At 40.3% G+C, this 13,320-nt stretch overlaps 2 protein-coding genes across 3 annotated transcripts; one reads left to right on the forward strand and one right to left on the reverse strand.

Annotated features, from left to right (window-relative positions):
- The first annotated feature begins 957 nt into the window (after nucleotides 1-957).
- mrps18a (mitochondrial ribosomal protein S18A) lies at nucleotides 958-7,223 on the forward strand. The gene is made up of 6 exons (XM_056294773.1): nucleotides 958-1,114; nucleotides 1,733-1,764; nucleotides 2,605-2,709; nucleotides 2,840-2,963; nucleotides 5,155-5,227; nucleotides 6,589-7,223. The coding sequence occupies exons 1-6, from the start codon at nucleotides 964-966 to the stop codon at nucleotides 6,731-6,733; spliced, it is 630 nt and encodes a 209-aa protein (XP_056150748.1). The 5' UTR covers nucleotides 958-963; the 3' UTR covers nucleotides 6,734-7,223.
- A 107-nt stretch (nucleotides 7,224-7,330) lies between these two features.
- On the reverse strand, nucleotides 7,331-11,933 carry rsph9 (radial spoke head component 9). 2 transcript variants are annotated; one of them, XM_056294772.1, is made up of 5 exons: nucleotides 11,707-11,933; nucleotides 11,324-11,486; nucleotides 10,114-10,243; nucleotides 9,669-9,815; nucleotides 7,331-7,550 (listed from the first exon to the last, which is right to left on the reverse strand). In XM_056294772.1, exons 1-5 carry the CDS (start codon nucleotides 11,931-11,933, stop codon nucleotides 7,390-7,392), a joined length of 828 nt encoding a protein of 275 aa, XP_056150747.1. In that variant the 3' UTR covers nucleotides 7,331-7,389. The 2 variants fall into 2 exon arrangements, with proteins under 2 accessions (XP_056150747.1, XP_056150746.1); XM_056294771.1 differs by having other exon boundaries at nucleotides 11,312-11,486.
- Nucleotides 11,934-13,320: the final 1,387 nt, after the last annotated feature.

Genomic DNA, 13,320 nt, shown 5'->3' on the forward strand with positions numbered 1-13,320 from the left:
ACATTATCAAACATCGAACAGAGTCACTTTGTTGTGGTTGTCTGGGCATGAAGAATCTACCTGTATCCTCTGGCTTCTGTAACACAAGTTGGGCATGTTCCTACACTGTACGTCTTAGTAGCCTAGCTCATGTTTGACCCTGTCTTTACTATGGTTGCTGAACATATAAATTAGAGCAAAACGAGAATCAAAACCTCCCCGTGACCCAGAGATACATATTACATGTTGAACATATCATGATTTAATACCCCCACACACACACACTTGAACATCAGTCCATGTTTGAACGTACACTTGAACACAAATCATCGACATCTGGAAACAGAGAGCTTCCCTAACATGACAAAACATAAATTTCGAGCACTGCAAACTGCAGGAGAACTTCTGGTTTATGCTAGAATCACAATTTGGTGTCAGTAAGCAGAGGACTCTCATTGGCTTTATGGAAAAGGAACCATTGTTTCAGGAGAGGATACTTTGATTTCTTTGCAAGGCGTTTCGACTGCCTGTGGCTTGGTGGCATGATTTCCAACGAATATTTACGACATTTCAAATTTCAATGAAAAAAAAAGACATATTATGCGATAGGTCACAATTTTTTCTTACCCCCCTCCACTCCACACGTTAAGCCCGCACGTATAGTCAAGCCAATAGCCCAATATCACAAATGGTAAAGCAGGGTTACCTATAAAGTCAATAAATATCTCTAAACTTTTCAGCTAAATAATCTTTAATTATAAACGCATGCTATTGTAAAGAAAAATAGTACAAAGCAGATATGTTTCTTTGACTTGCTTACAAAGTCTGAAAGGAATAAATACCGAGAAACGGTTGCTGCAAAGGTGACACTATTTTAGTTGACTTCCGTTTTGTAGCCTCTTCTCTCGTCCACCGGCGTCGCTGTCGGAAACATGCGCACTCGTACGAGCTCAGACCGGAAAAGAAGAAGAACATTAATCCAAGATGGCTGCGCGCTATGCGTTGGGTTCCATCCGGAGCTGCTTGTCCTGTGTGAAATCCTTGACGACCGGCAGCAAAATAAATGCGTCGCAGGGAATACTTGTTCCCCAGCTCTCGATTTTTGGAACCTCTCAGTGCAGAGGGATCCGACAAGGTGGGTTGTCTTAGCAACGGTTGGACGGCGAAACTCGTCGGGTTAGCTCTCAAACATTTTGTTAGCTAGCATGTTACCCCTTACTGCTGCACAATCACTTTAGACTCACTGAAGTGATATGTACCTTGCATTTTGTGAATTATACACAGATTATTTTAGCTGCAGATGATTTCCAGATAAGACGCCTATTTTTGTTCCGATCATGAAACGATATAAAATCATAATGTTAGCCATGATTCGATTAAGCACAGTTTGAAACAATTCCGAAGGCACTTGCAAACTACAAGTAAATGTAAAAACATACTTTGGTGTTAATGTTACCTTTGCTAAAGTTTCATAAATGTTTTTGAAGAAACATTAAACCAAAAGAATAACAAAAAGAAGAACATAGAGAACATATATATGAAACAAACCTGTAAACTAAAATCACAATCCAAACTTTTGAGTTTCACAAGTGAAGAAAGTGGAGAGAAGTACGAAAAATGTCCTGAAATTGATTTGATGGGTCTTATTTGGTACTTATTTCGAAATTGATTATTTCCCATTCCTAAGATTTTGTACATATTGTGCTATTTAATATACCAATTAGTCAGTGATTACAGTTCGTTTATTTTGCAGTTGTGGAGAAGCAAGAGGGCAAAACAACAATCGTAAGTACCGTTCTAATTAACACAAAACGGCTATGATTGTGTTAATTTATGATAATTTCTGGTTTTTACTTTTTTTAAAAGGTCAAATTTCTGTGGCAGCTGCTCTTGACTGCTGTAGTGATCTAAGAATTTATCTGTATAATCACAGAAATTTGAATCCGTTCATCTGGTATCCCACCTTTATAAACCTGCAGTTAGTTGAGACCGAAGAAGTCACTTAGATGAGTGATGAAACGTTTCCCTCAATAAACATTGTGTTCAGATGAATGGATTCAAATTTCTGTGATTTTCTTACCTGTATTAAATAAGCATGCATGAAGACATATTCTCTGTATAGACACTGAAACGTTTCTTGAGAATAATTCAGAAGCTGTACTCAGATTGACTTCTCAGTGAATAAATGGTGTGTTAAAATATGGAACATGGCTGTCAGTGACCGTGTTGTGTGGTTGCAGACATTCCACCCCATTTCATGAAATGCTGCACTTGGTCTCTCCCACTGACAAGACATCATACTTTTAATTATTTGGAATCATTCTTATATAGCCGCTTTAAGAAATGTATGTTTGCATGTTTTTAAGAGGGTAAGAAAAGTAATAAGATATTAAATACATTTATGTAAGGGTCTCTGGAACTCCAGATTTTCAGTTGGGGAAAATCTGTTGGAAAGTGACCATGGAGAATAGAAACACAAAAATCTTTATTAAACGTTAGTTACCACACTATACCTCAGTTTGATTTCTTGCTACTCACAAATTCTTTTGTGCAAAGACAAACAAGATAAAGGACTAAGTCCCACAGCAAAGAAACCTAACCTTAGGCCTATTTATATCTTTCTAGATTGAGGGCAAAATATTGGACATCCCAGAGGGACCTCAACCTCCCAATCCCACAGCAAAGTGCCCTATCTATCAATGGAACTTGCAGCACAAATACAACTACACTGTAAGTACATTTACTGTTATGATGACCAAATTATCCATGAGAGATTATGTAAGGTGGATGAATAAGGCACATTATTACCCTTCTTCTCTCAAAATTTTGACTTTCTTGTTCTCTTTTTTTGCTCTCCAAGGATGTCCTACTACTCAGCCAGTTTATTAGGTCAGATGGAGGGATGTTGCCCAGGAGAATCACAGGCCTTTGTAACGAGGAGCATCGCAAGATCGCCATCTGTGTGCAGATGGCTCACAGAGCAGGTTGGTCTTACAGTCTCTTTCAAGTTTGTGTATTGGTGCTGCAGTTCTCCTCCACTTCAAATTCTGCTCTAAAAAAAAAAAAGAAAAGGAAAAAAAAAAAAGCAAAACTCTTGAGTCATGCCAATATAAAATAAAATGTAGGCTGTTTTTTTTACTTCCATATTTATATCATTGTGTAAGCTTTTTAATCACAATACTGCTACAAAACTATGAACAAAAAACTTTAATGAGAACCAGTTGAACATTCAGCCATTTCCGGAGCGCATGTTTCCCTAAGAATTTGTTGACATTTTCAAAACCTGTGGCTGCCAATTGAGACAGGAGGTTCTGTGGGAGAAGTCTGATATGAAATTTTTTTTTTTTGCCTGTTGTACCAGGTGTGCTAATCAGGGTGTCAGGTTTTCAGGTGGGAAATTAAATTTGTTGTGCAGAAATTCTCTGGTGATGGAATGAAATGTACATATTTGAAAGTACTGTAAATGTTTTGTCAGTTTCACCAATGCTTTTATGTTATTGAGCAGTAGACAAAGGTATATATAGATCAGGGAGTGATGAATCTAAACATTGACAAGATAGCAAGATACACTTACATCATCAGTGACCCAATACCGAGTGGTCTTTTCTTTGTTGTTCATCGTAGATTTATTCACATTGAGTATTACATACATGGCTACTATCTCTTAAAATGAACGACAACTTGGAAATACCAGTAAGTCACTTGTTGTATCTTACAAGTACATGTGGACAGTTTATGCATCTAAATTGTCATATGCAGAAGTGCCAACTATTACGTTTTACCCGTAGTAGCCAAAGAATTTGACCTTCTGCTACAGTGCTATGGAGGAGGTCATAAATCCTAAATTTTTATGGTTTACCAGATCCATTTCTTCTCCCTTCAGTTATCCACCAATCTAATGTATTTAAATTATGCATTAAGGGTGTAAAGTGTGACAGTTTTGCTTAGATTTGCTATTAAAATGACCCCATGAGAAGGTAAATTATTAAAACACTTGCACACATGGGATCCATTATCAGTGAAATTTGTAAGATGGACAAGAGAAAGTCATTACTTAAAAGGGATGGGTAATTGTACTGTTGGCCTATCCAATATCTGGTCTAATTTTAAACACAACTATGATTTATCAACATAGCGAAATAAACTTTAAGTGACAGTATTGATTTTGAAAAATATTCCCTTGTTGATCAGTGTCTGTTGGATGTAATGACATGCAGCCTATATCCTTAGCTTGTGAGTGAATTGAGTGGCCGCAAGCTGTTGACACCGGGATTAGGTTTCTTTTTTCTTTCTTTTTTTTTTAACATACTTTGTTTTTAGGTGAAGTGAAATGACTTTGAAGCCTAAGTAACCCTGTACGTTAAATATGCTAAATATAGTGCCACACACTAAAGGTTGCATAAATTAAATAAAGGCACTGGTTTATGTCTTTTTTTCCCCACTGTTTCTAATGTGATACATTTAAAAGGGCCCAAAATGAGTTTCTTGTCTTATTTTGTGGTGCGTATATGCAACTATTTTTTTGGGGGGGGGGGTTCCCCCTTTTCTTCCAATGGTACTTGGCCAGCCACCCCATTTTCCAAAGCGTCCCAGTCACTGCTCCACCCCCTCTACCGATCTGGGGAGGGCTTGCAGACTACCACATGCCTCCTCCGATACATGTGGTGTTGCCAGCCGTTTCTTTTCACCTGACAGTGAGGAGTTTTGCCAGGGGGACGTAATGTGTGGGAGGATCACGCTATTCCCCCCAGTCCCCCCAAACAGACGCCCTGACCGACCAGAGATGGTGCCAGTGAAGCGACCAGGACACACACCCACATCCGGCCTCCCACCCGCAGACACGGCCAACTGTGTCTGCAGGGACGCCTGGCCAAGCTGGAGACAACACGGGGATTCAAACCTGACGTCCCTGTGTTGGTAGGCAACGGAATAGACTGCCACGCCACCCGGATGCCCCTATGCAACTATTTTTATGCTCATTCTTGTTATTCACCCTCGGTGCTACTGTTTCCAACTTTGCAACGTTGGCACCTCTGCATATGGCACCAATGTAGACTGACAGAAAGGAATCCCTGTGTTTTACTTGGTTGTGAAAGTACTTTACCAATTGACAGCTTAACTTCTGAAATTTTGCATGAGACAGAACACATTTGAAGTTTTTTTTTTTTTTTTAAGGGCTACTCCCTGATCACAGGCCCAAACTCCCAGAGGGCCACGTCCCAAAGAGACCCAAGCCACAGCTCAACAGGTGATGTTTCTGCATATACACTACCGTTCAAAAGTTTGGGATCACCCAAACAATTTCGTGTTTTCCATGAAAAGTCACACTTATTCACCACCATATGTTGTGAAATGAATAGAAAATAGAGTCAAGACATTGACAAGGTTAGAAATAATGATTTTTATTTGAAATAAGATTTTTTTTACATCAAACTTTGCTTTCGTCAAAGAATCCTCCATTTGCAGCAATTACAGCATTGCAGACCTTTGGCATTCTAGCTGTTAATTTGTTGAGGTAATCTGGAGAAATTGCACCCCACGCTTCCAGAAGCAGCTCCCACAAGTTGGATTGGTTGGATGGGCACTTCTTTGAGCAGATTGAGTTTCTGGAGCATCACATTTGTGGGGTCAATTAAATGCTCAAAATGGCCAGAAAAAGAGAACTTTCATCTGAAACTCGACAGTCTATTCTTGTTCTTAGAAATGAAGGCTATTCCATGCGAGAAATTGCTAAGAAATTGAAGATTTCCTACACCGGTGTGTACTACTCCCTTCAGAGGACAGCACAAACAGGCTCTAACAGGTACTATTTAATGAAGATGCCAGTTGGGGACCTGTGAGGCGTCTGTTTCTCAAACTAGAGACTCTAATGTACTTATCTTCTTGCTCAGTTGTGCAACGCGGCCTCCCACTTCTTTTTCTACTCTGGTTAGAGCCTGTTTGTGCTGTCCTCTGAAGGGAGTAGTACACACCGGTGTAGGAAATCTTCAATTTCTTAGCAATTTCTCGCATGGAATAGCCTTCATTTCTAAGAACAAGAATAGACTGTCGAGTTTCAGATGAAAGTTCTCTTTTTCTGGCCATTTTGAGCGTTTAATTGACCCCACAAATGTGATGCTCCAGAAACTCAATCTGCTCAAAGAAGTGCCCATCCAACCAATCCAACTTGTGGGAGCTGCTTCTGGAAGCGTGGGGTGCAATTTCTCCAGATTACCTCAACAAATTAACAGCTAGAATGCCAAAGGTCTGCAATGCTGTAATTGCTGCAAATGGAGGATTCTTTGACGAAAGCAAAGTTTGATGTAAAAAAAATCTTATTTCAAATACAAATCATTATTTCTAACCTTGTCAATGTCTTGACTCTATTTTCTATTCATTTCACAACATATGGTGGTGAATAAGTGTGACTTTTCATGGAAAACACAAAATTGTTTGGGTGATCCCAAACTTTTGAACGGTAGTGTACATGCGTGTATATGCATGAGAAACTATTCTTGAGTATGTCCCACCATTGTAGCTTACCTGTGACCAATTCTCAGTGCAGATGTGAAGTCCTGTGCAGATTGATTTTACAGTTACATAACCAAACACTGCTGTTTGATATTACAGATACCTGACTCGCTGGTCCATTAATTCAGTGAAACCCATCTACAAAAGAGGTCTGAAGTGGTGTAAGAAGCGCATGCCTGTGGGCCACCCAGCATTAAAGAACAATGTGCACTATGGTCATGCACCCCTCAACTTGAATCACTGATGGACAGAAAGCTTGCCTGATCTGTTCAGCCCCTGAAAAGGAAGGGTAGCACCAATGTGCAGAGGCAAATTTTATTGGTTGTTCTTCAGGCACAAAACCCAAGTAAACCTCTTCTGAAACTCCATTCTGCCCTGAATTTTTACATTATAGTGATGGCAAAAGGCTGCAACAGAGAATTGCATCAGTATTTATTCTGAATTTCCTGTTTATTTAGCAGATGCCTTATTTGAATGAGTCATTCTGAGTACCAGCCATATTTTTGGTCTCATTTGGCTTTTGAAAAAGCCATTGAAATGAACGTTGAATTTACTGGCAAGTTTGATGTGAAAAGAAACTGGGTCAGTAAGACATTTTCGAAGTAGGTGGTATGTTGGCTTTGAATACTAAAGCCAACCCAGATGTACAAATAAAATGAGTCTGTTTATCCTGTGTCAACATGTTTAAGAGAATAGGAAATACCTTGCTTGAGAACTAAATTCAACAAGACACTTGTAGAAGTAAATCAGTGTGTAATTCTTTTATTTATTTGTATAAAAACAATGTATCACATAAATCTAGCTGCTGTCAGGGTTGGTTTGGGTGACATCACCTAGCACACAAGAAATTGAGTTTTTTTTTTAAGTTTGGATCAAGAACTAGATTTACTTGTTGCTTTACTATAGCATGAAAGGAAGGTCCACATTCTTGGAGCCATCACCCATGTAGATATATCCATGGCGTGGGGTCACTGGCACATGAAAGAAGGTCAGGCCAAGCCACCAAAGGCTGCGAATCACACACACATTGCTGCCACATTCAAACTGCAGACTCCAACACCCTGTACACAGAGACAAGATGAACTGTTTATCATATATAAATTACCTCTTGCAGCGCTGCTGCTGCTCCCAAGTTATGAGAATTGCAAAGTTCACACAAAGTTGAAGAACCCCTCTAAATCACCATGCTAAAGGACTTTATTGTTTTTATGTCCCTAATTCCAGTTTGTGAAATGCCAATATATTTTCCCTATTTACTACTGTGTTAACTATAAGTAAATAGAGGGCTGATAGTTCATTTTGCTATTGGCCAAGTCTCCCTGAGTGTACATCAGGGTGGCCCTGCTGCGCACAGCTGTATGCTACTGGCTTCCAGCCTGAGACAGAGAACAGAGTTAATGTTGATAGGAGCAGAATGCTGACTTGTCATGTTCACTGACTGCACTGAGCTGGATAGAATTAGAGGCTCTAGTGCTCCCTGTTTAAGGTATTCCCAGATGGAAATTGGTCCATCCAATGCTAGTGGCAGCTCAGGGCTATTCCAGTAAATCAGCCTTTTGGGATAGATGAGGTCTAACCTTTTTCGGTAATTGTAGGTGGGGCCATGAACCCATGACCAAGAGAACCGAGGATAAGACCAGGATCTGTAACTATGAAAACATCAAAGACATTTGATGTATTTCTTTAAACTGGAGGTGGTGATTCCAATAAGTCAGGCAGTTGTGCTTGTATTATAAATCAAAGTTGTTCAACAGCTCATTTTGCATTTGGAGTCATATTTGTTGAACTTCTGTCCTATGAGGCTAAATTAATTTGACCAAGGTTAAGCGCAAACCTTTTTATAAATGCTACACGCCAGATGCATATAGTCAATGTCCAGTTTATAACTGTAGGCCACTGTTACTGATGTAGTTTGGGGAGTGTGGCTCTTCCATACTTCCGTGGCATAGGGAGGAACGCTCAATCATAAATCAGGAGTTGGAAAAAGAAAATAATTTCTGCTAACTCCTTGGGCAAGCCTGCAAGATTTTCACAAGGAAGATGGGGAGCTCAACTTTGGGATCCCATCGGAAAGCACCTGTCTTTGGGTGGATACCGTATTCCACTTTTCCCCAAGGAACCTTCCCAGATGATTTGCAGTCATTCTCCTTTTCAACAAAGTTTTGAGGTGTGTGTGGCAGTGAGACAAGTGAGTGAAGTGGGCTGGATGGAGGAGGTTGCAGTAATTCATATAAACTCGAAGATATGCACACAAACACATGCGTACGTCTAAGCCATCCACAGTTAAAACTGCTGTTGCCCGTTTTAGTCACAGGCATTAAAGATGCACAAACATTTTGCTCTCTTTCATACACATGCATACAAGACCTCAACTCATTAACTACAACCTAGGCCCAGCTGAACAACTAACTCTCTTGTCCTCTCGCTCCCACGTGTCACCCGAGCTTAATATATGTCAAATTTCACAATTGTTTTTATTGTAAAACTCAATGCCAAACTAGGACCTGGAATTCTGGGATGCGTACCAAGCCTGCTTAATCCAATAGAACAAATTCCAAGTTATTAGTCCACTGTAATTCCCCAAAGCTCAATGGTGCAGAGCTGGTATGACACAATCATTGGGAAACTTTTCTGGCCTGTTCTTAGAATACATATTCCATCTGGTGTAGAGTGCACTCAGCAGAGCAAGGAGGCCATGTGGAGCTGACTTGGAGATTTTTAGCGATCTAGCCTTACTTATGTCCACACTTCAACTGCTTTGTATAATATGCGGTTATCTAAAACAGACCATCACACTGGGCACAGAGTAACAATGAGAGAATGTCTCAGCAATTTCCTTTTATAAGAATTCTCTTGTGACTCATCAGAAACTTGAAACATCATGATTTGCGTTAATAATGCAACTCATTTAGGTGTAATGCTACAAGCCTACTGGAATGTAACAAAGAAAAGTAACCTCATGTAATAACACTGCCATTATAAAGGCCTGATTGATACTTGATGTTTAAACATGTTTGAAATGCAACCAAAATGCAACTGCATACACAGTTGTCTCTTAAGATTTTTCCAGACAAGGCAAATAAAAAAAATAAGGTCGGGAAAATAGGCATTTTTGGATCTCTAGCTAAAGTGCAGTCATACGGTTGTTAATGTAATGCAAGCTAACCTGGTAAGTTTACCTTTAGGAATGTCATCACTCAGTGGGTTCAAGAAGTCAATAGATGGGTCCAAGTCAGCCATCTCATGTACAGATTTCTTCTTAAGATTTTTAGGCTCAGTAAAGTGAAAGAAATTGTCAAGCTTTTGTGCCTCAGTGTGAGAGAGACCTGTTGAAAAATATAATGCACACAGATATGATAATGACAGCTATGAAATCACAAACAGTAAATCAAAATGTGAAGAGTTTAGTATCAGGTGGTATATGGGATGCTCATACATGTGCAGTGGTATACTGCACATGTATGAGCAGTGTACCACTGCACATGAGTATGATGATGTCTGAGCTGTACTCAGGCATCATCATACTCATCATCCATACTCAGCTGTGAGTAACACATTAAACATCAGCACCATGATAACACACATCAGTGCACTGCACACCTATGCAAAATCATTTTTTTTTACCTTCAAAGCTACGGTTGGTCTGGACCAGGCCCTGAGGATTCTTAATGAACGCTCCACGTGGCACCACAGACACTTCCTCATCAATCTGATGAACTGTCACTGCAAGTCTAATTTCCTCAGTAACCTGCATCTGCAATCAAGAAAAAAAATGTTTATCATTTATACCTCTCAAATTCATGACTGTAGTTAGCATGAGCATCAGCCTACAGGAAATGAAACATGATTTTAAGGATCAAATCAGTAATTACCCTGAGCACTGATTGTTGTTGACAAAGAAACAGCATTTATGTAACAGAGCAATGTGGCATTGTGACATTGTCACTGAAGAGAGGTAGAATTTTACATAATTCTATGTAAAAGCAAATGCCGCTTAGTATTAGTTTTTAAAGATGATTTTATTGCATTCTTTGCCTTTATAGAACAAAGGATAGTGAAGTGGCAAACATGAAACAAGGGGGGGATGGATACAATATGCAACAAAGGTCACTGGCTGGAATCGAACCAGGGACACTGGTTATGTGGCACACGCTGTAACCATTCAGTTACTGGAGTGCTGGGAGTATTGGTGTTGATTTCACATCATTCCATGTTTTGGTCTCTGGATGCAGCACACGCACTAAAGTGTTTACTTTAGATACTTATAAATAGATCCCAAGGTAATATAATATTTGGAAGCTGTGATGAGGGCAGCACGGTGGATTAGTGGTTAGCACTGCCGTCTCACAGGGAGGTTCCTGAGTTTTATTTCAGCCCATCTGTGTGGAGTTTGCATGTTCTTTCCATATTTGTATGGATTTCTTCTGGGCACTTCAGTTTCCTCCCACAGTCCAAAGACATGCATGTTCAGTGAACTGGACTCTAAATTGTCCGTAGAGACTGTGCGTGTGGGCTGTATGTTGGACAAGAGACCCATCCAGTGTGTCTCCCTATTCAGCCCACTGTCTGCTGGGATGTGCTCCAGCTGTCCATAACTCTGAGTTGGATTAAGCCGGTATAAGTGATGGATGGATGGATGGAAGCGGTAATGACTTTCCTGCTGTGACGCCAGTTTGCTGCTGAATAAATAGACTGAAGAAAATACCACTTTGCTCTTACTGGTGCATACTTGATTGAGCCAAGGAGACTAGGGCTATACAAATAAAACTGACTTGACTTGACACACGTCTGCATGTACCCTTCCTGTACAACAGCACTGAACGGTATTACTTACCGGAACGTCTTCCTCCTTCGTAGCCCCGCCCCCCTCTCCCTGCCGGCGGCATTCATACACGTGGGACGGGTCCCCCATGAAGCGGCCCCTGGCAGCTTTAGACACCGCTTCAATCATCGCATCAGTGGCAGGGCCCAGCAGGTGCCACTCCACGCAGTTGAAGCTGCAAGATTCAGAGATACTGACCAACAAAAAGGTACATAACCAGCACAAAAACCCCAATAATGCAAACTATTCATCTACAAATAACGGCGCGTGCGCGGGTACGTTTTTAGATACTTAAGCTAGGAGGGGGAAAGGCAGCGTATTTAGGAGTGATTCGCATTGTTTGGCTACTCGCCTTTAATTAGAAATGAGACGAAAGCAGAATCCAACTATCTTACCTATAAAAAGTCTTTTTGTTCTTCATCTCATCCCCTTCATTGCCCTGGGCGATAAAATAATCCCCATTCAGTCCTAATAGTTTGCCCCAAAACAGCACACGGTTAAACTTGTAGTTTTTCTTCAGGATCGCAAATGAGGTCTGCAGGGCGGCCCTGTGCTCGACGCTTAAAGTATAACCGCTGCCAGCAACGAGGTCTAAAGAGCAGCACAGAGAATTCGAGTCCATAAGGTTGGAAAAGAAACCACTTTTATACTATAAAAACAAAGTGGCGTTCAATATGGGAAAAGCGCTGCCGTGAGGTGATGTTCTCACTTGCTTGCTAAAAGACCTGCTGGGCCCGTTGCTAAGGAAAACAAACGTAATTGCTCATGTTCCCATAGCAACGGTGCGGGAGGCGTTTTTTTTTAATTGAGCTTTATTCGTCCCATACTTCACGTACAAGTACAATGAGCAGTGAAGTGTTTTTTGGCAAACTCCAGAAACGCCCAACAAAAGAGAAGTGGAAACAATAAAATATGGATAAAATAAAATACAATAAATTAAGAAAAGAAAGTTAAATTTTGAAAAAGTTAAAAGTCCCGGTGGTATACAGAAGGTATTGTCCTGTTAGGCATCTTTTTTAAAATGTGCAAGTTACTATACAAATGCAAGTACGCAAATAGTCTGTATAAGTAAAGTGCCAGAGGCAAAGTGGCAGTAGCAAAACGCTGGATTTGAACTCTACCAGTTTTAATACGAAGGCATTGTTTTTAAGATTGTAGAAATGATTGCGATGACCTCTGCAACCCCCCTACCCAACTACTGTGTGTGTGTGTGTGTGTGTGAGAGAGAGAGAGAGAGAGAGAGAGAGAGAGAGAGAGAGAGAGAGAGAGAGAGAGAGAGAGAGAGAGAGAGAGAGAGAGAGAGAGAGAGAGAGAGAGAGAGAGAGAGAGAGAGAGAGAGAGAGAGAGAGAGAGAGAGAGAGAGAGAGAGAGAGAGAGAGTGTGTGTGTGTGTGTGTGTCTGTCTGGGTGACGTAGCAGTTTGTAGCATTTCCAGTTAGAACCTACCAAAGGATAGATAATCAGATTATCAATCAAAATCCAAACCAATTAATAAACATAAATCAAAACGTACTTCACTTACTAGGATGGAATCACAAGCTCACAATCATCTCACGTTGGCCTATATTTGTCCCCAAATATTGGCGGCCGACTACCTGACCACAGTAAGTCATATATATATATATATATATTTTTTTTTTTTTTTAAACCCAAATAAAAAAAACAGGAAAGATATTCACAGTATCTAAGGCTAAGTGAGCATGCCAGCCCACACAGAAGGGCAGATACAGGTAAACATAGCTGCCTTAAGAGCGCAGGGTTGTCCTCTCACTGTGGTGAGGGAGCAATGGAAATAGAAATTCACTTCCCTCAACATGGTGTACAAAATGTTAATGATGTCAGGGAAACATTCTTTCTAGTTTGAAAAATGTAAAAGAAAAGGGTCTGACAAACAAAAGGGCCATTATTTGGGAAGCTCGTGGAATGGGCAGTTTTGGCAGTTAGATGGCCAACGTAAGCTTTAGTCACAACAAAACTGGCAACCAGTTGGACGCCAAATAAAAACAAAGG

This window comes from Lampris incognitus, chromosome 15 (genome assembly GCF_029633865.1).
Source record: "Lampris incognitus isolate fLamInc1 chromosome 15, fLamInc1.hap2, whole genome shotgun sequence".
Classification (NCBI taxonomy): domain Eukaryota; kingdom Metazoa; phylum Chordata; class Actinopteri; order Lampriformes; family Lampridae; genus Lampris; species Lampris incognitus.